This window comes from Nesoenas mayeri (assembly GCF_963082525.1).
Source record: "Nesoenas mayeri genome assembly, chromosome: 3".
NCBI classification, from domain to species: Eukaryota; Metazoa; Chordata; class Aves; order Columbiformes; family Columbidae; genus Nesoenas; species Nesoenas mayeri.
The window spans coordinates 115,510,982-115,534,065 of NC_137544.1; the positions used below are offsets into that span (position 1 = coordinate 115,510,982).

General features: G+C 37.1%; 1 protein-coding gene across 1 annotated transcript in view; it reads left to right on the forward strand.

Moving 5' to 3' along the window:
• TASP1 (taspase 1) overlaps positions 1 to 23,084 on the forward strand; it is a 77,592-nt gene that overhangs the window by 12,203 nt on the left and 42,305 nt on the right. Inside the window, exons 5-8 of the mRNA XM_080341728.1 lie at positions 3,116 to 3,236; positions 4,582 to 4,666; positions 10,726 to 10,790; positions 22,678 to 22,784. Coding sequence (XP_080197854.1) covers positions 3,116 to 3,236; positions 4,582 to 4,666; positions 10,726 to 10,790; positions 22,678 to 22,784 — 378 coding nt within the window. The remainder of the gene's footprint in view (positions 1 to 3,115; positions 3,237 to 4,581; positions 4,667 to 10,725; positions 10,791 to 22,677; positions 22,785 to 23,084) is intronic.

Here is a 23,084-nt window from a genome sequence, read left to right on the forward strand (position 1 = left end):
TTCCTTTTCTCCCTCTTCTTGCATACATACTTTGACTGGGTTTTTCCCCATCCTATGGCAGTCATATAAAATAGTGCTTGCAGTACTGCATTTTTCTGTCCGAGTGTGTGAAGAGACTGTTTCAGTTAACTCAGTTTATTTTCTTTCCCCTTTTGAAAGCATGTACACTTCTGGTTTAATAATGTTTCTTCATTCCTTGAATGTTTTGAATTTTCATTTAAATATACACCTTAGTTTTCATAAGTTGTATTCCTCCATTTGTATATCAGTCTTGAAATCTTTTGGTCAGACTTTGCAGAAATTCATGTTTTCAAAGAGAGATGTATTTATGTGGTGTATTCCAGGTCCTTGCCTATTCATAGAGGTGGGTGTGAATTTCTGTTTCCGTTTTTCATGAGGGCTTTTCCCTGCCTCATTTCTAAGGCTTATTATCTCATCTTGGAGACACTCGGGTAGGTATCAGAAATTCAATGTGTTCACACCCAGTTCCTCCATTGTCTAAAGCTGTTACCACATCACCTTTCAGATCTGTGAAGACAGAGTTAGACCATCTTGCTCTTGGCAATTCTGAGACCATCTTCTTAGTTGAGTTCAGACTGTAAAGGTCCACAGAAATTTTGAACAGGTACTTGGAATTTGGTCTCTTTTTGCTGAGGAAGTAACTCATATCGTGACTGATTGTCGTGATAAGATTCCTTCTGTGTTCTAGAAAGAGGTACACCACCAAAGAGGCTTCTACAGTTTTGTTGGTGTAGAGTTCTATTTGTCCGATATTCTGTACTATGCTGAGAAATATTCTGTATGGAGAGACATGTGGCATTTCCTTGGTCTTGAGATCTGAGTGCATCCCCATCTTGGTGCATCCCTGATGTTATGCCAGTGAAGGTGATATGCCAAAGCATCAAGCACATCTAGATTTTTAGAAATAAAGTGAACTACTGCCCCTCTGTATCCTGTATTTTTTGCCTACCCTCTTTTGATTATTATGTTTATCTGACGATAGAGAGCTTTGTGTCTTGGCTGCAGGATTCTGGACCATGTTACTAGAACTTCTGTTCTGATGGGCCCGTCTTACTCCCTTGATTTGTCCATGACATCTGGTCTTAAGATAACAGCTGTCTTTGCTTTGTGGCTGTGACAAATCTGTAGAGCACCAAGTTTTTCCTCTTTGCTGATGCTTTTGAGTCTAGCGCACTGAGCGAATGTTTTTGCAATAGAATGTTAGAAATTTGTCTCCGCTTCCAGCTCTATGTGCTCTGATAACCCAAGGAACTTGGACAGCACTAAGAGTAAGAATTGTTCATCCTAATGCATTCCTGGTTTTACTTTGTCCTCCAAGTACCTTTCACCATTTGTGTTCAGTTTTTTTCCATCATCCTTTTGTTCTAAACTTCACTGATTTAGTTTTCTTTATAGTTGTAGAGCCTGGGGAGGAATGAAGTCAGTTAAGCCAATGGCTGCTCTGTAGTCTTCTGCCATCATCTTAGTAGCCTTTTAAAAATCATATTCCACCCCCTTTTTCCCCCCACTCCCTTTTAGGGAAAGTCATTCCCTGTGCACTAAACTGCAAATATTTCATTATCCTAAAATCTTTTTGAGTTTCCTTATGTGCTGTGAGGCGTAGCTGTCGAACACCACAATGAAGTACACAGTGAATCTGAAGATCTGTTGTGGTGTGCGATAAAATGGGATAAAATCTCTTGCTGCTTCTTGGATGCAGAAGCAAAAAGCAGATAGTAAAGATGAGTAGTATAAAATGAACACAGATAGTATAGTGTTTCAAGATTATGTATTCATCATGTATTATGTATTCATGATTCTTCAGGAAGATAGCGTTTTGGTGACTCACACATTAAGAACACTTCAAATACATCTGTAAATTAGAATGAAAATCTTGCAAAACAGGTTTTAAATTTACTTACTAGTTGCTCATTTGGAAGTTAACGGAAGCTAATCGACAAATTTTTCATTTCTGTGTTCTCTTTCTTTTGTTTCCTTGTGTTTGTTACAAATTAGTATGTACAAAAAACCCCTGGTTCATTTAACATTTAAGACAGAACCTTGAGCTGTTTCCAGTAGATTTGTTTACTAATTCAGCTTATATTACATACACTGTAATAGTATGACCATCTAGTTTCATTGACATGTTGACACTTGGTCTAGACAACCATTTTCTTTGTCATATCAGGTTGTAATAAAAACAGATAAACTCTGAAATCCAGCAGCATCCCTCTGAAATGTTGCTGTTTGGCTGTTCTCTTTCTTTGCCCTGTGCTCTGTTTTGTGCTTGCATCTAGAAAGAGGGAATTATATTGAACTGCCAGTGAGAGTCCTGAACTGCCCTACTTAAAAACTTGGTGTTTTTCAAGTCATGGGGATGCTCTGATGGAATTGGGGTGGGGGCAAAAATGGGTGGGTTTGATTCTAGCATGTAAAGCTTCTTGTTTGTGAGCCTTGACTTTGCAAAAAGCTACGGAAGGTGATTATCAAAGAGGAGTTAGTTGTAAATTAGTTTATTAAATGTGCTATACTTTCTATGAAATATGCCTTGGTTAAGCTTCCAGATCACAGTGATGACTGTCCTTATGCTAATGATCAAATAGATATTTTACAAAGTGAATTATTACTGATGCTGATTCTTAGTTTCTGTGTGCAGAGCTGAATCATAGGCTTAGGATGTTGAAGGGACAGTTTGCTGCTGTATCACACTTAAGAGTTTCTAAGGTAGACTGTGGTCTATGCAGTGGTTATTAGGTGTGACTTAAACTGACAGGTAAGGGCCCACATGAAGTGTGAATTTTGGGGGAGGGAGGAACTTGCGTCATAAAGCTTTTGCTTGCATATAAATGATCATCTTATATTGTTGGGTGATTGGTTTTTATATTAGCCCATTATTACATTGGAGATATGTCACACCCTATAGAGGGTGTAAGGTATCTGTTATAGTAGTTTGAGATGCCCTGTTCCAATTACTGTTGGTTTTGTTACGGAAGATTAAATTATTAGAACAAGAAAGTGTGCTGTACCAAGATCAGTGTCATCAGATCAGTTACACAAAAGTTTTGATCTCGTCTATTATGGATGTGGCCTTATAGTGTTTTGTTCTTGTTTTTAGGATTCTCCTTTTACAAATGCAGGATTGGGGTCTAACTTAAACCTTCTGGGTGAGATAGAATGTGATGCCAGTATAATGGATGGAAAGTCATTAAATTTTGGAGCAGTTGGAGCACTGAGTGGTACGTTAACTATGTATTATAAAGCTAACTACTGGTTTAAGTGCAAAGATAATTTTGTCCTCTTTTGTTACTTTTTCAGAGTGGCGGGCACATTGTAAATATTGCCTCATATAAATCAATTCTGCCCCCTATAAAATAAAAAAGGGAGTCGTTCCTGCTCCCTGAAGCACCATTTTGTGTTAATTTGTTTTACATAACATAGCGTGGTCTTGGTTCGCTGGTCATCCTTTGATGCAGAACAAACGGATGATACTATAGAGTATTCACAATGGGAGTGAGTTTGCTGAGATGGGTTTGTGTTATAGAATAGCAGCTTTATAACGAAATGCAACTATGAAAAAAAAAGGGAAAGCATTTAAATTAAGCTTTGTATTTGTTCTCTGTCTCCTCAAAGAACCTACTGGTATATCAGTCATAAGGCCAAATGATATTTTGGTATCTTAGCTAAATTGTTCCCTTAGAATCCTAATTTGATCAAAGTTTCTTTTCATAGAATCATCGAATCCATGATGTGTTGATTCTATGATTCTCTCACATAAGCAGTTACATTTGGATTTATTTTGTGTGATACTGTTACAAGGCTAAATACCTTTGCATATGGGATATATTTAATCTGAGAACTAATGTGCTTTTTTTTTTGATCTAGTTTTAGCTTTCAGTACAAAACAGAGTCCCAAATAGGGATTGTTGAGGTTTTGTCATAAGTACATTGAACAGCCTTGACTGTTACTATTGAATAGCTTTTCTGACAACACTTCAAGCTTTGTTCTTTATCCTAGAATAGTTCTAAACCATGGTAATAACTTCCTCATGTAGATATAAATCTAAAATAAATAGTAAAATTAAGTGTTTCAAGGCTTGTTTGTTACGAAATGTGTGCTTCCAAGCATGGGGAAGGAGGAAATGAGAGACTGAGTCTGAATCCTATAATCCCTGTTCTGGCCAGATAGATCCAAATGAAAGCTCTTTCCATCCTGAAAAATTAATGTTCAGGAAACATCTCTGGCCTATAGAATACCACAGATTTAATTTGAGATTTCTGTGGTAGGAGATCACTCCTGATATTTCAATATGATTTAAAAAAATCCAGCCAACCAAACAAAAAACCAGAGGGTGGGAGGCGTTCATTAGAAGGCCTTGTCACCACTGATAGGACATGTGAAGGAAAAACTGATGAAGTTTTTATTAAATTGAAACATAACACCACAAGGTGTCTCTTAATGAATTGGCAAAGGTTTAGGAATTAAAGGAAGCTGACTTCCATTGCCAGAATGAATGCTACAATGCTACGTGGAAAAATATTTTAATGTTTTGTTCCCATTTTCTTGCTAATTTTTCTTTTCAGGAATCAAGAATCCAGTTTCAGTTGCAAATAGATTGTTGTGTGAAGGACAGAAGGGAAAACTCTCTGCTGGCAGAATTCCACCTTGGTAAATGCTTTGTTCTGCTTGACTTTACTTGGGTCTTTCATCTCTACTGCATGCAATATTTGAAGGTTATATCTTAGCCCAAGAAGGCTGGTGCTGTTTTACATGCCAATGATAATGTGCCTTTAAAAAGAAGATAAGCTTTGTTCTGTGATCTTGAAGCATCTTGTGCACGTGGTGAAGTTGTGGGTCGAATGAAGTATTTTGTGAATAGATGGCAACATCATTTTGTCATAATTTGCCTGTGTGATTATTGCCAGACTGAATTCTTACGTTTTTTTACTGTAGCATTTTGAAAAATCTCTGAATACATCCAGATTAAAACGAAATTCTAGTGCCTTTGCCTCTGCCTATCTTTAAAAAAAGCAACAGTTTTAAACAAGTAGATACAAAAATCATTCTATACTGCCTGTCTTTATGGCTTTATTTTGTAGCTATAGTGTGGAAACATGCAATGTTTAGTAACTTCCTGCTTTCTTAGCTAAAATGAGAAGTTATTTTAAAGCTGAATTTCGTAGTATTTACAACAACAATGGAAACATGCATTTACTAAGATAGCTGTAATACTTAGCTGGAAGAGGTAACCATTGAATGCATAACAACTTTAACTATTCTTGCATCGTTTTGAAAGGAATCCAAGAAATGTGTCAAAATTAATTGCTCTTAAAACCATCTTATTGTCATTAGCAGTTTAAATTGACAAACAGGGAACTTGAATAATCCCTTCATATTTTTGACTGCTATCCTCAGTTATCGTAAATGTTGCAGAAATTTGCTACCATTTGCCAACTAATGGACTGCAGTATTTGCAGATGTAATAAACTAACACTTATATCGTTTAAGATATGTATATTTAGATTCACAAATTTTTCCTTCCTTACTATGTTATTCTGTAAAATTATCCAAATAGTCTGTATCTGGATGGTATAATATTCCAACTTAAACAGTGAGGAAAAGCACTATTTCAGTGTTGTACCATGCTGCAAAGGAAGGTCATAGATCAAAAAAAGCCACCCTGAAACCAAACCATCAACAAGCACATTTTATATGTAAAACTCTTTAATGAAGAAGGAAAAGAGTAAGCGTAGTTGGTGAGTTAACTTATTTTTCTTTTCTTTTTTTCACAGGAGTTGTTTGCTAAGGAATAGGAATCTTAATTTCAGCTGTTGTTAGCAGCTCATTTCTTTAGGTGTCAGGAGAAAGGCAGGGTTTAGCTGAATTACATTAAAGAGTGTCAAATGAGGTGAGGTTTTTTGATGTTCCAGAGCTAGTACTGAAGTAGGCTGCAGGAGCAAGCACTTGTGATTTAGTTTCGTCTGTATCATTACAGTGTTTTCTTGAATTTTGGTACGGAAGAACACTTGGGCATTTTAGCATATTTGCTGTAACTTCATGACCTAGTTTTTCTTGCTATTACTTTACAAATAGAAAGGAAACTACATCCTTTTGCCTTCAAAAGGCAAGACTAAATCTTTCAAACACTGCAAGGTCTTGGCTAACAGATGCTTTTAAAGACAAGGGAGCTCAAATGATGGAGGTGACACGTACAGTTTATTGTGCAAACATTGTGGACCTGAGTTTCTTAATACATATTTTAATTTTGATTTCTCCATTCTGGATTTTGAACATGAATTTTATCACAGCAGATTAGTTAATCTGGGAACAACCTAAACGAGTGGGATATGATGCGTTGTGCGTTAGACTTGCTTTGGTAGATGCTCCTGCCTGTAAGGATATCCCACGTTCGGAATGTTCATTATAGGCGATGAGTATTGACAACTTCATGCCTTGCCTTTCTGGTGGGGTTTGGCACGACACATGGTTGTTTTGGGACTGAAATATATTCCTGCACAAGCTGGGAATATAGATAATCAAATAACAAGAGAACAGCTGTATTTTTGGCATTCCTATCAAATGTCAGGATTTTTAGTAACTGATCTTTACAAATAAAGATCTGCAAGTTTCATTGTATTTCTCATGGGAAAGCTTATCAGGGAATCTTTCCAATACTGCTTAACCTAAAAACCTGTCTTGTTAAACAACTTGGTGGAAGAGACCATTTCTATGGCATGATTTGACCTAGCTGAATGTTTTCTGGCCGAAATGTTTGGTACACGACCCCACAAGAAAAAAATCAGCAACTGTGAGATTATTAGCAGTGGCATTATGGAGATGCTTGTCTATAAAAGAACATATGGAGGGAGTTTTGCCTCTTTACCCCTGTTCAGCACCCATTTTTATAGTGACAATTGAAAAGCAATTTGAAGTGGTGCACTTCTTATTTTCAGTCGAAATTCTAAGGAGTGTGAATGAATTTATTCTGAGATGGTAAGTTCATTGGGAAGGAGAGATCGAGTGTCCTAACCGATGTATCCAATTTGCTGTAAGTTCTTCTGTGGAGTGTGTTATTCTGGCTCAGTGTCTTGTTTAAAATGCAGAATCCCACTATCCAAATTAAAATTTCAAAAGTTTCAAGTAGACAATCCCTGAATGCGTGAGTGCATTTGCTGAAGCTTCTAAGATCCTTACATCTTTCTATGATATTTTATTTATCTTGATGTTATCAAGATTTTCTCTGCCTCTGTATGCAAGAACAGAAAATACTTAACTTGTAGACGTTACATATTATCATATAATATATTCCTGTTCATTGTAGAACTTTTCAAAAGAAATTACTGTTGTAATTTCAGAAGTATGTATTAGGTGGATCTTTGGAAGTGGTCTTTGGTCACAGAATAATACATTAGATGGCTTTTAGTAATAAGTTTAAAGTTTTTCTATTTCTCATGCTGAAACCTTTTCCTGCTCAAGGAAAAGGCCTATTTACATTTGTTTACTATTAACTTAAGATACATAAAAATTGCAGGATGATACAAATACACCTGAACGGCTCCTTTCTTACAACTCCTTAGAACTACTGATACCTAAGTTCATGTCTATATCCCTTTTTCAGTATTAATAGTAACTCATATGGGAAAGAACCCCTTCTTAGGTGTTTTTTACCCCTTTCAGGGATACAGGGATTTGTAGTGGCTTCACAGTTTTACACTATGATAGGCAGGATATGTACACGGTGTAACTCGTAGGGAGCACATAGTCAAGAAAGTGCCTAGAGTGAAGACTTGCACCACCTATGTGTATTTCTTCAGAACAATTTCTTCTTTTTAACACTGATTTTTGAGTCCTCGCTGCATTTTATAATCAGTGTTACAGACTGAGTTTGTTACTGTCTTTAATGAACTTAACCTTCTTCTGCCAAATCTGTTTAGCTTGGTGTGGCCCGTCTCCATACAGCCCCTATTCAATGATCCTGTTTGGAGCAAATAACACCAGGATAACAATGTTGTTGGAGAAAATGCCCTAAAAAGACCATTTTTAGCTACCTTTATTTGCATTTTCTGTTAACATGATCTAGTTTGCCTGGAACTGGAAAGTGCATCCAAGCGTCGGCTCTTTGCTGGGAGGACGTTTTCATCCTCTGTGTGTTCTGAGGCTCTAACAACTACAGAGGACTCTTTGTTTGATATACTTGCAAGGCAGATCTTTTCATCTTGTTTGTGCAGAAGCAATTTTCAGAGTAGCAGAGGACAAACTCATTCATCCTTTTTTTGGTATTTTTAATTAGCCTAAGGGTTTTTGAAGCCTGATGAGATTTTGGCTGCTTTCTATAGCCCATTGGCTTTATTCCCCATTTTCCCTTTCCCCCAGTAAATCGAGCTTGGTGGTAGCTGTTTAGAGGTAGTTTGGGTCTTTTGTCAGCTTAAAATATTGCCCTGTTCATTCTTGCCTACTGCAGCTATATGTAGAAAACACCACTTTTTACATGGATGACTCTCATGGCAACTCAAGCCCTTCCCTGGTGCCAGGTGGCTGGTCCCCCCCTTGCCACCCTGTCACCTGTGGCTGGTACAGTGGTGTCTGCAGCTGAATGTGGAACTGGGTCACAAAACTTGCCTTTTGGGATGGTGTCAAGCCTGTTTAGTCTTGCTTAGCTTTTACATATGTCCTGTAGGAGTCTCTTACCAACTACATCAATTTATAGGAGATACAGTATAGGTGCTACAGACAACAGTGCAGTGAGATCCTGATTTCTTTTTTTTTGTATACTGTTTATTTTAACTTTTCTGTGGTTATTCTATTGTTTCAAGGCATCTGAACTGAAAAGTATTAAAAAGTGGATGATCTCCGTGGTACAGGGTCTCAATTAGATGCCAGCAGGAGATGTCCTGCTAATCTAACCATCCTTTGGGACCAGAACTGGGAAATACTGTGTGCCCATCTTATAGGAGGGAAAGGAATTATGGATGGATGTGTGAGCAAAGTAAAAGTCATGGTACTTAAGTTTTGAGACATTCTTGGGTGCTTTTTTTTTGCACTCTTCATAAATAATAGTGACTGCTGTGGTTTTAAGCGTTAAAAAAGCAATTGTGAGATTGCTTGTAAAATGCAGTGTTTCTAGCTGATCCGTGCTATTCAAGTTATCGTCTATAAAACTCCTAATATTTGAGCTTGATAGTTTTTCCACCCAGCCTTCCTTTCTGTGTAAACTGTTTTATTTGAACAGAAAGTGCTTATTCACTTCCTGAGAAGGTATTGTTGATAGAAAACTTTAATTTTAAAGACCAAAATCTTCTTCTTTTAGTCAATAGACAATACTACTTAATTAGATTTGGCTGTGGTTTGCATTTCTCTCTTGCATTAATGAAGGAGAAAGGTCTTTTCTTGAGCACTAGCTTACCTATTAGGAGATGCTTGAGTTCTCGTAAAGTACCCAGTAACTTACTCCAGTATCTTGCAACATGAACAATATTAATCTGGAGCTACAGTAACAATGGTAAGAAATATGTGTGTAACAATTAAAGTTCTTATAGAAACTCTGTTTTGGAGACTTTTGTAAGAAAAGACTGGACATACCTCTTGTATTGGTTAAGTCACAGAGAAGGTAGAAAGTACTACCTCAAAATCCTACATACTGAAAGCTGCAGGTATCAGATATAGCACCATCAAGAAAACTTCCAACACCATTAATGCCAACAAATTTGCTATGTCAATAATGTTCTCAGACTGTAGTACTCTGTGGCCCCAGGGACTTCTTTGTAGCTGTAATAACTTATTTAGCCTCTTATTTGTAATTCTGGTATTTCTCTGAAACTTTTTGAAATAGCTGCAGATCCTCAGGCTTTACTTGTTGTTTCCATTAGGCAATTGTGTTACTCTTATTTCAAAAGGGGGATATGAAGTTACAATTGGAAATAGTTGTCCTTTACTGTGTTGTTGTTGTTGGTACTGTTGTGCAGCAGCTTTCTGAAAATGTGTGATTTCCAACTACCATATTCCCCTTTTCAGGAACTGAGATTAGTTTAAGGGGAAGCAATATAGATAACTGAAACTTTTTTCCCCCTAGAAGTTATATGTCTACGTGTATATATATATTTTTGCTATTATTCATTGTCACAGTAGTGTGTACTGTCTCTATACTGTAAAATGTTCAGACTAGAAAACAACAACTCAAATTGTTGGTTTTTGGTTTTTTAATATATTAAAAATTCAGTAGACTTGACTCATTTGGAAATGCTTGATAAAACTCCATGAGACAGACCTTTATCGTTCTGAATAAGGCTCATTTTTAGCTTGTGTTGTACTTTTCAAAGGACTTCATGATATTCCTGTGGCATTGGCTGACTTCACTGGAAATGCCTTGCTCGCCATTCTCGCCTCATTCATCCCTTGTTGTTGGTCTTCAGGATCTTACTAAGTTGTTATAGAGGCCAGACTCTAGATGGCTTTGCCCTGGTTTAGCTGCAATGAAAAGCTGGTGCTATTTGGTAATTAATTTCAAATTTAATAGCACATTTTTATCTGATACTAAGCTTAATGTCAGAGCTGCATAGACTTTTAATGAAACTACACAAGGTTGCCAAATGTAATGATAGCTGACATTTCTGTGAGATGTAGACAGCTTACAATTTTTAAATGACCAAACCAAATAGAAAAAAATAATTGCAAGAAAAGGGGGATTTGTTATATGGTTTTGTTTAAACTCCCTCTTCTGTGTCTCCTAGCTTTTTAGTTGGTGAAGGAGCTTACAGATGGGCAGTTGATCACGGGATACCAGCATGTCCTCCAGGTATCATGGCTACAAGTGAGTAAACTGGTGGTGTCAGTAGGAAGAACAGGACAGAGTAATTTTAAATGGTGCCTCGTATTTTGAGGTGTGCATCACTTCACTGTTCTTAACTAGCTCATGGTATTATGGTATATAAGCTTGGTTTAAGTTTACTAATTTTCTGTTAAGTATCTAAGTAGAAAAAAAATATAAACTATTACTTCAGCCGCATTTATAGTGACATCTAATTCAAGTGAGTTTGTGATTCTAGGATTAAATCCCATGAAGGATTTCCTTTAGGGAAATGTAGGCTCTTTCACTGCGCAGTCCTGCGGGTCTCCAGTTGCGATCCATCTTGGATGCTAAAAGCACCAGCTAGCCATGGGTGTGAATTCAGCAGGTGCCACTTTGAATCTCTGATTCTGCAGTTACAGCCATCTCTGAGTGGTTGTGCAGAACTGTCTAAACAGGCAGTTGAATTCATTTGCCTTTTTTTTTAACCTAGATAGGCTTTGCTTTATCTAATGTAGTAGAATAACCTGACCTGGAAAAGGGACTTGGATTATACTGTACAGTAGCCAAGTCTCTTACAAAACCTTTTTTCTTAAAGGAAAGTAAGTGATTATGTTATATTGATACACCATCTGTGAACTAGGCTAAAAATTAGTGCACTTACCCATGGAAAGGAGGATGTTGTTGCCTTTCCTTCTTCAGTCCCCCTCCGTTTTGGAAAGTGCCATTACTGCTAGTCTGGAGTTTGGTCCAGGTGAGAGCCTGCCCTACACTTCTTGTTGAAGTTATGCAGGAAAGAATGGGAGATCATTACCCAACAGATTATAGAATGTTTCTTTATTTTACAGTAAACACTATTACTGCATAAAATACATAGGTAGTCTGTAAACCAGAGATTGAAACCCAGGGCTCCCGTTAAGCCATTAAGGCTTTTATTTGGTCTAGTTCTAAATGTAGGTAAACAGTCAGAAGCTGCAGTTCCAAGTTGCTAATACTCAATGGTTAAAAGTAATCCCTGAAACAGTGGCAGCATTTTACTTGATCATGCCAATTTTCATACATACTCATGATACATTTCATTTTGAACGGAAAGTTTTGATTTCTAGTTCCACATGAGTGAACCTTTTGCCCTATCCATCTAATGTCCAAAAGGGCAGTGTTTGCAGAACAACTTTTGGGCTCAGTTAAGCTTTATTTCTGTGACTCTAGAACTCTAGAAAGAGTAAAACACTTAAAGATTTGGTGTGTTTGTGTTGTGGGTTTGTTTTGTTTTTAAGAAAGTAGTTGCTGTTTATGTGTAGGAGATGCTGCAGAAGGAAGGTTTGTTGACTAATGCTGTTTGCATGCACAGAAGTTTCCATTGTTTCTAGTACCTCTATGTTTCTGTTGTGACAGAGATGATTAGATTGTAATGTTAATTGCCAGATTACTAGCTAAAACATACACGGTACAGCTTAAAAACAAGGATTGTCACTGCTAATTTGGTTTAGCTAACCCAGATTATGAATTTACATTGGAGAAACATCGTAAGAATAATCCCAGCCAACATATTTTCACAAACTTGCTCCAAAACACCAGAGATTTCGTCTCCTCAGTGTATTCAGCAAACTTTTATTTAGCACAACATTTTGCATTTCAACAATTAAAATAACCAGAATCAGGAAATTATTCCTATTGTGAAGTCACTGCAAAAATGCCATTTGCTGTTGCAATGCCAGTGAAAAAAATATTGGTATTAAAGTTGCCAACCCCGCTCCATTCCACGCAGCCTCCGCTTTCACCCAGGTTCGTACGTACTGAAACACACACACACGTGTGATTATGTGCTTGAGCATTGCACAGGATGGACCCGCTGGAAGAATGACCTGATGCTGGGAAGCAGGATCTGACTGATAAGATTTAAGACAATGTGAATGTTTTGCTGGAAGGATGCCTTCAGATTAGGGTAATGGAAGGATATACTGAAAAATTCCACGGCGGAGACTGAGATTCAATCAGATATTCTTTGTAATACTCAACAAATAACTTTAAACTGAATTTTTTGTAGATATTCTCTAATTCTGTTGCTTAATCTTAGCATAAATGATAATCTCTGTCTAACTGGATTTACAGAAAGGAGTGATTTGACTATTATCATTTGTGCTTTAGTTTCCTTTTCAAAACAGGTGAGGTGGCAGCGTCTGCTGTTTAAGTGCTTAAAATGGATACGTAGGAAAACCATATTAGCTTACGTTGAAACTGCATTATTGACCATTCTGAGAGGCATCTGGGAAAAATATTGCTTGAGCAACCTAAAATTGGTCATTTTCCTAAGATTTGAGTACAGTTAATTTTGCAGTATATTAATGGTAGTATATCTGATTTTTTTCTCTTTAAAAAACCAACAACACAGCAGCAAGAAAGGGCAAACAAAAGCCTGAAAAATCAATTAAAGAAAATGTTATGCTAGTTTACACATCAGTCCTTAGAAAAGCTACTCTTGTAACATGTAGACTTCTGGTCAATGAGGCTGGAAAAGAACCATTAACACATGTGTGACAACATAGCATTGTTATAGCTAGAAACAAATTGGAAACTGTCTCACAGGTAACCTGTAAGAAAGCCAGAATTGTTTTTTCTAGTGTTAGCAGGGGAAGGAAAGTTCCATGTGCTTCAAAAACAATGAAAGAAAATGTTGTTTCTAAGCAACCACAAAAGATCTCATCTGAAGGAAGCCATTGCATTAAATACTCTAACAAGCTTCTGAAAATGGGAGGGATTTTGATTATGCTTGCTGCAATTGCCGTGGTAGTTTGCATGGAGAATTGGGGGTAAATTAGCTTCAAATTCTGTGACTGTTGAATAGCTGTGTAAAATTAACAACTGAAGTAATTGCCAAACATGAGGAAAATATGTTTAGTAACTTAATTACAAAAAACCAACACCCCCCCCCCCAAACCCCAATCCAAGTCTTAGGCATGTACTTCCAGTAAGTATTAGCAGGGAGAACTAGGTGCATATATTTTGGGTTCTCTGCACTGCACATGGAAAATATATTCTTGAAGTCGCATTAGTTTGTCTTCCTTTTCCTAGACTTGAGATGTCAGGAATGATGGTATACGTGCTATAGGACTGTGGAATTGTGGGGCTGGTTTTGCACGGATAAAGCTCTCTATATGATCAGTTACAAATAAATTTGTGCGATCAAATTTGTGGTCGCACTCCATAATTCTGTCAGAACTCTCCATGTGTCCAAGCACCAAACTAAAATGATGTTTTAAACCATGTTACTTGCTGAACTACCTCTAGGTTATGTCAAGGCTCACCTGCTTCATCATCTTTGGGTTGCCAGTTGTGCTAGGAAATGGGATTTCTACTCTGTAGAAAACTGATGGCTTTCCAGTGTAGTCAGTGGGTATTTTTTTTCTTTAAAAATAAAAACTTGAAGTGTGATGTGCCTGTATTGCCTACAGTCTGTGCTAGAGAGACTGCTTTGAAAAATGTGATCGAAGTATTAAGAGTTTAATTGTAATTACAGTTTAGAAATGCTAATTTACTGTTTCATGCGACCTCCTATAAATGTTAAAAGTATACTTTAAATAGGCAACATAGATCTGAAGTACATCTTCAACTGTCCGTATCTTTGCCTGTATTTGTAATAACCAAAGTACTTCAATCTGAATTTCTCAGTTCAACCCATAGTAGATGCAAAGTAGTTGATTTGACAAAGATAATGTGGTGTCAGACAACACCTACAATTGCTGACAATGTGGAGTCTTCAAAGGGAAGGAGAGGAAAGGTGACTACTCCTGCAGTCAACTTGTACCTCTAACTACCAACGCAGAAGTGACCATAAGTACGTCAATAAGTTACATTATATGAGAACAAAAGCAGCTGCAGTGAAGCCATGTAGCTTGATAACTGGAATTCAAGAGTAGCCACAAATGATGCTTAAGGAAGAATATAAGAACAGAGCAAATCTGTACTTCCCGTTCGCTGCCCTGTTTACTATCCCAGACTCTATATTCCTGAGTTGTGGCTGGTTACTGCGTACATGGAGGTGATCAGCGGCATTTTCTGCTATGAAATTGTCATTTCCTTTGAGCACACATTAATTTCTAGCATCTGCAAAAACCTTTACAGCTTTGGCTTGTGTGAAGAACTAGCTCTTTGTTATTTTGAGCCTTGCTGAATCAAATCTGTTGTTTTATTGTCAGGTCGCTTCTCAGAATCATTCTTCAGCCAAGCCCTTTTATTATTACCTTGAATAAATTAGTGTCATCAGTAAAATCACATCTTGTTGTTGAACAGAGTAAGTGCTACTATATATTGGTTTGGTATTCCACTTGGAAAAGACCATTTCTTTATTCATACTTTGTTTTGCATTTTTTAACCAATTTTGTCTGTTCAAGGGAATTCCCTTTTCTCTCATGACTGCTTGGAAGCCTTTTCTAGAAAAGTGTCATGCAGATTGTCAGACTTCAGGTGACACCGTATGTCTCCCCGTTCACCAGTGTTTCCTACTTAAGCTGCTTCTCCTCCAAACCTCACCTCACTCCCAGTTCTCTCCTGCGCTTCACTATTATTGCATTAAGAAAAACATTTGCCATATTGCTGCAGCTGTGCTACAAGGTTCAGTCAGTGCCTCAGGGCGCTGGCTTAGACCGTGTTTTGTTGCTTTGTATTTAGGGTGAGAATGAAAGAGATATAGAGAGAAACTCAAGGGCTTTCATTAAGAAGCTTGGTTAATCTGGTTTTAGGAAACTAAGAGGTAGAAGGTGAAGGTGCTTGTCTTTTGACAGTAGAAGTTGCTATCTCTGTCCTGTAGTATGCCAAGTAAATGAACTCTGGTTAGTGTATGTTTTTCGCTGGCAATTTGAAAAAAAAGAAAGAAAGGAAAAAAAAGGCCAGACATGATGTAAATCCTCCCTGCCTGGAACTGGACATAATATTGTAGGTTCACTTGCAGTTCTGAAATCCAAACAGCTCACTGCAGCCAATAGGAACAGTACAAGTTAGCCAGGAAAAAAGGTTGGGCTGAATTATCCAGAAGATGCTTTGAATGAAAATCTTCCAGGGAGCAGGAAAACTGTTTGATGGGGGAATAAAAAGAGATTTCTTCCAGGAAGGTGTAAGAAATAGTGTGTCCAGCAACAGTTTACCCTGAGTTCCTGTTAGAAAGAACAGATCTGTACAGTAGTGCTCTGAGAAAGACATGTTAATACTTTTATATGCTTTCGATGCTGAGTTCCAGGTTTCTTTCCATTTATGGCGCTGTCTATATCAAAGTGTGGCAACATGGGAAAGCAGCACTAGTAGTCTTTGGGCCCAACAACAAGCATAAGTGGTGTTAATTTGTCATTTTAAAAAGCTTTGTTAAAATTAACTTTATTTTAATTTGTCTGTTTTCATTTGTGCCAATTATTTTAGCAACTGCTCAATAGAATTCTTCACTGGATCATTATAGTTCCTGTGGGTTAACTAATTTACTTTGTAATTCGCTTCCCTCCAATAGTTGCATAGTCTTTTAATAAGGAATAGAAAGATAAAATGTAGAAAGTTCTTTCTGGTTCTTTCAGTTGACTAAAAGAAGTGTCTGCCAGGGGGTGCTATATGATTGGTCAGAGCTCAATCTGTACTCCAAAATATTATTTGTTATTTCTTAGTATTTCCAATTTACAGTTTGCTTTTAAGCAAGGATCGCTGAATAGTCATAGGTTGCATAATGTTTTGTTGCATAATAATTTGTTATGTCCATAATAGAAACATTGGCGTTTGTTCCCAGCTTGCTGTTCCACCACTGTAAATAGGAAGGTTTTAATGTTGTTGTGAACTCGATTTGTGATATAGTGGTGTTAGAGATTTGTGTTTTTTAACTTCTATTTGAGAATTTAGTTGTTCACTTCGATATTTTTTTACCTAGCCTGAAAATATGCAACGGAAGAGATGTGACTTACAAAAGCATAGGAATGTTAAGGAAACATGGGCTTTTTACTAGACAAGAAGTGTTAGTGTACTGTAGTAAACAGCTTGTCAGCTACAGACTTAAAGCACACAGGCCTAGAATTAACAAGTAGGTATGTATGACTTTTGCCATTATTAGAAGAGAAAAATAAAAAGTGCCATAGTCTTACATTTAGTTCTGTATATACAATTCAGTAGTTTCAAGAAGTCCATGAACGCGACAATTCTAATTTTCTCTATAATAATTTTTCTCTTACTTCTGTTGTCTGAATCATCTCTAGTGGGCTATGAAAAGTGACTAAGAAGAGCTATGTAGAAAGGAAAATACTGTTGTCTTTGATTTACTGAGTTGCTGTATCATTATATAGTAAAACTGTCAAGATTTTTGGTTAAATTTTTACAGTACCTTGTATAAAGGTACCTTGTATAAAGGAGTTATGGGAATGATCAGGCTGTCAGAGTGCCAATGGGATTCATACAAGAGATGAGTAAATGATGTAGAAGTTTTATGGCAAACAATTGTTACACAGTTGACATCTCCGAACTGCCTCAGAGACGAATGTTCTCTTTCTTTTTCTTCCACTGTGCTGCTTGCTGAAAATTTCGTCCCCATCTTTTTCTGTAAAGTGATGATAACAATGTAAAAAGCATGTATAAAAGCTGTATTATTACCCAGCCATGATAACGTAGATTAGGATCCAGCACTAATGTATGATGCAATGAAGGTCTTGTGGTCCTTTCTCATCAGTAACAATGGAACCTTTTGAAAATGGGAAAATCTCTATTATTCTTAATTTTGAGCAAGATGTGCCTGTGAGATTTTTTTTCTCATGTATTTATAGCTATAATACATCATATTATCAAGCACACATTCTGGCACCATCTCTGCTAATACCAGCCTCTCATGCAGTTGAGTGGGAACTCCTTCCACCTATCCTGTGCTCAGCCACGGAGCCTTTTCCACTGCAATCCCCTCCACTTGTCTCAACTTCTCAAACTCTGCTCTGCCCAAGTATTCCACCCAGTGCTTCTGCCATCTAGCACAGTTAGACCCAAAATACAGTGTTATTATATACAGAGTACATGTGGGTAGCTCCTGTTGGTACCTTGCAGGGCTGAAAGGAGAATGCGGAGGACTGGGAAGATGTTTTGAGGTCCTTGAAGATTATTTGTTCTTAAGGAGGGACCCCATCCTGCATCGCAGGGACATGTGGTAAATACCATAAATGTGAGACTGGAGTCCTGAGCTTTTGATAGTGTTCTAGTTCTGAAATGCTTATGTTGTCAGTCGTTACATGTTTTAATCTGGATGAGGCTTGAGCGTTGCTTTTAAAGACTGTACATAAATGAGAAAGCAAAACAGAACGGCTGGTTGTACTCTGTGGCTTCTGAGGGACAATTCTTTTAAGAATGAGTTGGAGTGTACAGACCCTTACCGTGTAGGGTGGTGATCATCAGGGACTTTGGTCTGAAAGCATGTTTGATTTTCATCTAAATGTTTAAATTCTTGAGCAAAATCAAAGGATGGTGTGTGAAATACGTTTCTGTAGATTCCAGCAGCAATACATCTGAGCTGTGATCCAAGAATTTTCCAAACTAAAATTCTATCTACTCCTTTACTTCTGTTTTTCCAGCTTTCTCCCCTCCTCAGTCAATAAGCTCTGCCCTCTTGCTTCTCTTTCTCCTTGGCCCAGGCAACATCAGGCTGATGTAGTTATATTGCATTTGGTTTTGGTTGTGTCCTTTTCCTCTTCCCAAGTGTGGAATATGCTGTGTTGTTGGAGAAGGTGAGGGTGGTTTTTTATACTGTCATTTAGGACAAACCAAGTTTCTTGATCCTTGCACCACAAAGTTGAGTTTTTGCTTTAGACTTAATGTGAATTATGAACATAAACTGGCATTTTCCTTCTATGTATAGTGCTAATTTTCAAAATAATTTTTCAGTGGGTTATTTTTTCATGTAATTTGTGCATCTTTAACCAAGCACATTTGAATCCTGGATTTTTATTTTTTTAGTTCATAAAATGTGTTATTGAACTTAAAAAATATTGTTTGACAAGGATCAAACTTACAGGATGTTTAAAAAAAAATCAATGTCATCTTTCATTTGTTTAGTGTGAAGCTCACTTATATTTCCCAATTTTTGTTGTCACTTGTAGAGCAAGAAGAAGCAACCGCAGTGCTAGCCAGTTTGATGGCATTTATAGTGGTTTCACATGTAAAGAACATCACAAAGGCAGGAATAAATAGGGCAGGAAGTCTTTGACCTGTTCTTAGCCTTTATTCCCTTATTCTGGAAAGAAAAAAATCAAATCTAAGAATCAAGACATTTTATATTTAACTGGTCATCCGAAGTTGGGCATAAATTTATGTTACAGGATAAAAGAGAAATTGCTAGCCTTTGTTTTACAAAACAGTCCATTATTTCACAATTCTCTGGTCGCTTTGGAAGAATTAGCTGTTTTATCCTGCCAAGAGGAATTGATAATCACTGATAGTAATTATTTCCCCTAAGTAATGAAAGGCAATTTTTCATCAGTCCTTGTTAAAACAAAATCTTAAGCTTTCAGATGGAAGTTGATCCTAATAACTGGTCTGAAGTTGGATATGGCCCGAGCACAAGAATTTCCACTCAAGGAGAAGTCTGAATAGACTTTCTTTCCCTCACAGTATTGAAAGGCAAGACATTTCATGCTAAACTGAACAAAGCTTAAGAGTTATGGAATTAAGACATTAATTCATGTAAATTCATCTGGGAAGGGAGACGCAATATTGAAAAGCAGCCTCCTCCACCCTTGATAAAGAACTTTCCCCAAACAATCTGTTCCCCTCACATGTTTCTGATCGTAATTCATGTCATCCAGAAGTACCGAATCATGCCTGGCACCTCAGTCTGGTGGAGCAGTATGAACTTCCTAATGTGGTAAATATCACAGAACCTGTCACAAATAAGAGCTGATTATTAAGTTTTGTAGCTATTATGATGGAAGAAACTGAGCAAGTTTGTGTATTTTACTTGGCAAACCTGGCAGCTTCCTTAGTGTAGACTGGTCTGTGTTTGTGCATTTAATTGTTATGTTACTTAGTTGGTGGTGTGTCTGCACAGGGGTAGGATCATAGACGACTGACATAAATTAGAATACATGAGGTTTTGACTAATTTTTTTTTTAAACGTGGTTAATGAAGTACTGTAACAGAGGAGTTGTGAAATCTCCCTCCTTGAAGATATTAAAAACTTGACAAGTTCTTGTGCAGCTCTTTTGAATTGGACTTGCTTTTCTTAGGAGACCGGACTATGCAACCTCCTAAGATCCCTTCCTGCATCACTGTATGTTACTACAAAACTTCTTTGTCTGTCTGACATGATCTAAAATATGCAGAGCCTGGGGCTCTGGATATCTGGTCACCCAATAAAAGATTCCCTGATGCACTGCACCACTTCTCCCACATATGAGACCAGCGAAGTAAGAAACTCAGTAGAGGAAAAAATGCATGATAGGGCTTTATCCTAGCATGTACATGAAATGCAATTGGGATACCCAGGAACTGAAAATATTTCTGACACTTGAGAACTAAATACAGTTTCTTGTCAGCTGTCATTATTACTTTGTAGAATAGAGTCATCCATTCTGTAAACATGGTTGGTACATTGCCAGCCTAATTTCATATATAGTGCTTCTAATTGCCTAATAAAGCATATACTACTTCGTTAATAATGGCCTGTTTTCTGCCCTATATTTCCAAGCTTACCGATACCACTTCAAATTAACAATACCGATATGAAATTACTATGAACAATTAGATCTTTCAAAGCAAATCTTCAGGTTTTTTTCTTGTTTTGAAAAGACAAATAGAATCTCACAAGGCAAAATCTGAGTATTTGTTTCATTGCTTAGCTAGAGTCTTGGGACTTAGGTGACCGAAACATTGCTCTTAAGCTTGGAGAATTTAGTATGTTGTGGAAAAAATGGCAGGATAAGTAGCAACCAAGGTACAGTTGGGGTGGTGATGCCGAGAGGCTGTACAGCTGCACTTCGTGTAGCGGGCAAGGCAGCTTGGAACCAGCCCACGTGTTCTCCAGTTTTGATGGCATCTTTGTGCATATATGTGAAGTGGTGAACATGCAAATATTGCAGAAGTTTTCAGGCCACCGCTAGCGTTAGATTTTGGAGTACAAGGAAAACTTCTCGCATCCTGGTTTTCACGTATGGGCTCCTGCACCCTTGTATAAAATATGTACCAAGAGAAGCAAGACAAATCTCTTTTCTGAATTGGCAGGACGCAAAGGCAGCAGCAAGTAACAGGCTTAGGCATATTTATTCCTGTGTAATACTTATTTTGAGGAGTACTAAGGCCAGATACCGTCCTTACTCACCCGTATTGTGGCTCTGCCCATAGGTATTTTCTAGATTTATTGAAGTAATGTCAGCTTACAGGCTCTCTTGTTTAAAAATTCTATTAAAAACAATGTACTGGCTTGGTTTATTTTGCGGCACTTCTTATTAACAAATTCTTCATCTGCGGGTGAGTTTTTTGTCTGTTTCTCCCCACCCCCAATTAGTAGTAGACTAAAATGATTCTTTTCCTGCTCCCCCTTTTCAAGTGTTTGTTTTTTACTTCTTGGACCTCATTTCAAACATAGAAACGTATTGTCCAAAGTGGCTGCATTAATCAGCTCTGTATGGCAGAAAGAGTTCCTTTCTTGGTGATGGCAGATTAATATGTGTTTACAGTTTTAAGTAACTGGTATTCATCAGGTTTTTGGAGAGAAGTGCCAGCTTTCTCATTACTTTCAGGTTATATACTTGAACAACTGTGGTAGTTTCAGGTCCAGTTTTATGTACTTAAAAACAGTTTTAAAGGAGAGTTCACTAGGTGATTTTGGCACCTGCATGGGAGAGTTTCAAAGAAGTAAAATGCTCGCTGTCTGTGTACTTTGAAAATTGTAAATGAAAGCTTTGTGTTCTGTTGACTCTGCCATATTGATTTTATTCCTAGACAGTTCTTGCAGCTGTTCCAATCTTTTGAATAATAGTGGTGTAGCTATATTCAGAATTTCATTTTAAGTGAGTTTTTTATAGATTAAATAGGAAACCTATGCTTCTAACTTCAGTTGAATTTGTGACTTACCTATGTAGAACTCTGCCCTTCTAATAGCTGGATTTTTACATGACTAAACAAGCAACAGAAGACATTTCCCCCCCCTCCTCTTTTATCTACATTTCAAAGACAATCTGTGGATAATATTAAATCAAAACTAGTTTAAATATGTCAATATCTACACTTTTTTAATGAACTGAAATGCCTAAAATGGGAATATGTCATTTTGTTCTCTTAAGCATAATGTATTTTTTTACTGCACTTTAGAGAACGCTTCCTTTCTGAATGTGGGACTTAGATGTGGAAAATACATGTTTGTCTCTTCAATACCTAGGTGATCTTTAGACTACGTTGGATTATGGAACATAAAAATATTGCTAGACTATCGTGTGGCTTTAAATATATGGGTCAACATACAGATATGCAATTAAGGTAATAAAATAGAAGCCTAATTTTATGGATATCAGAATGAGCTCACATGGTATCTATTTACAGCCAAACCCAATAATTTTAACATAAGCCACTTATTCCGTTCTCTTCTGTGCAGTGATGCTTCTTTGCAAGCCAGAGAGATGTTTAGACCAGCACAGCTTCCATATGTGTTCAGTGACTTGTTCCTACCAGATATTTTACCCATCACTGTTGCTGAACGATAGCAGAACTTTTTTCACTTAGGAAAATACGTAAACATGTTGTACTGAAACTTAAATACATTGTTTTTGGCTTTTTTAGTGATGCTTTTTGCATATACAAAAATATTTGGGTGGCATGACCTCCAAAATGTAAACTTACCAATATTTGTTTAAATTAAGTAAATTTTACTTAGTTAAATGCTTTTGAATTATTTTTGTAGGGTTTAGTTTAGCAGCTTTTAAGAGGAACAAGAGGAAGCTGGAGTTGGCTGAAAAGGTGGAAACAGATCTCATTCAACTAAAGAAAAGGAGACAATCAAATGAAAAGGTTAGTTCCTGTTTCAAATGTTGTCATCCTAAACTTGCACTGATTGCTAATAAAATTCCTGTCATATGTGAGACTAACGTAGCATCAGAATCCACTTCTCCTTGACCATCCTAATGTTTAGATGATATAACGATAACGTAGTGCAATTAAAACTTTTCTGCCTTGCTATTTGAAAACCCAACTGTCACTTTTAATCTTGTTTGTGCTGTGAAAAATACTTTGCTCATTTTGAACTGGAAATATGACAAATGTAAGGACAGATAATTATTTGCTGAAACATTTTCTTTAGCTTGGGATCTC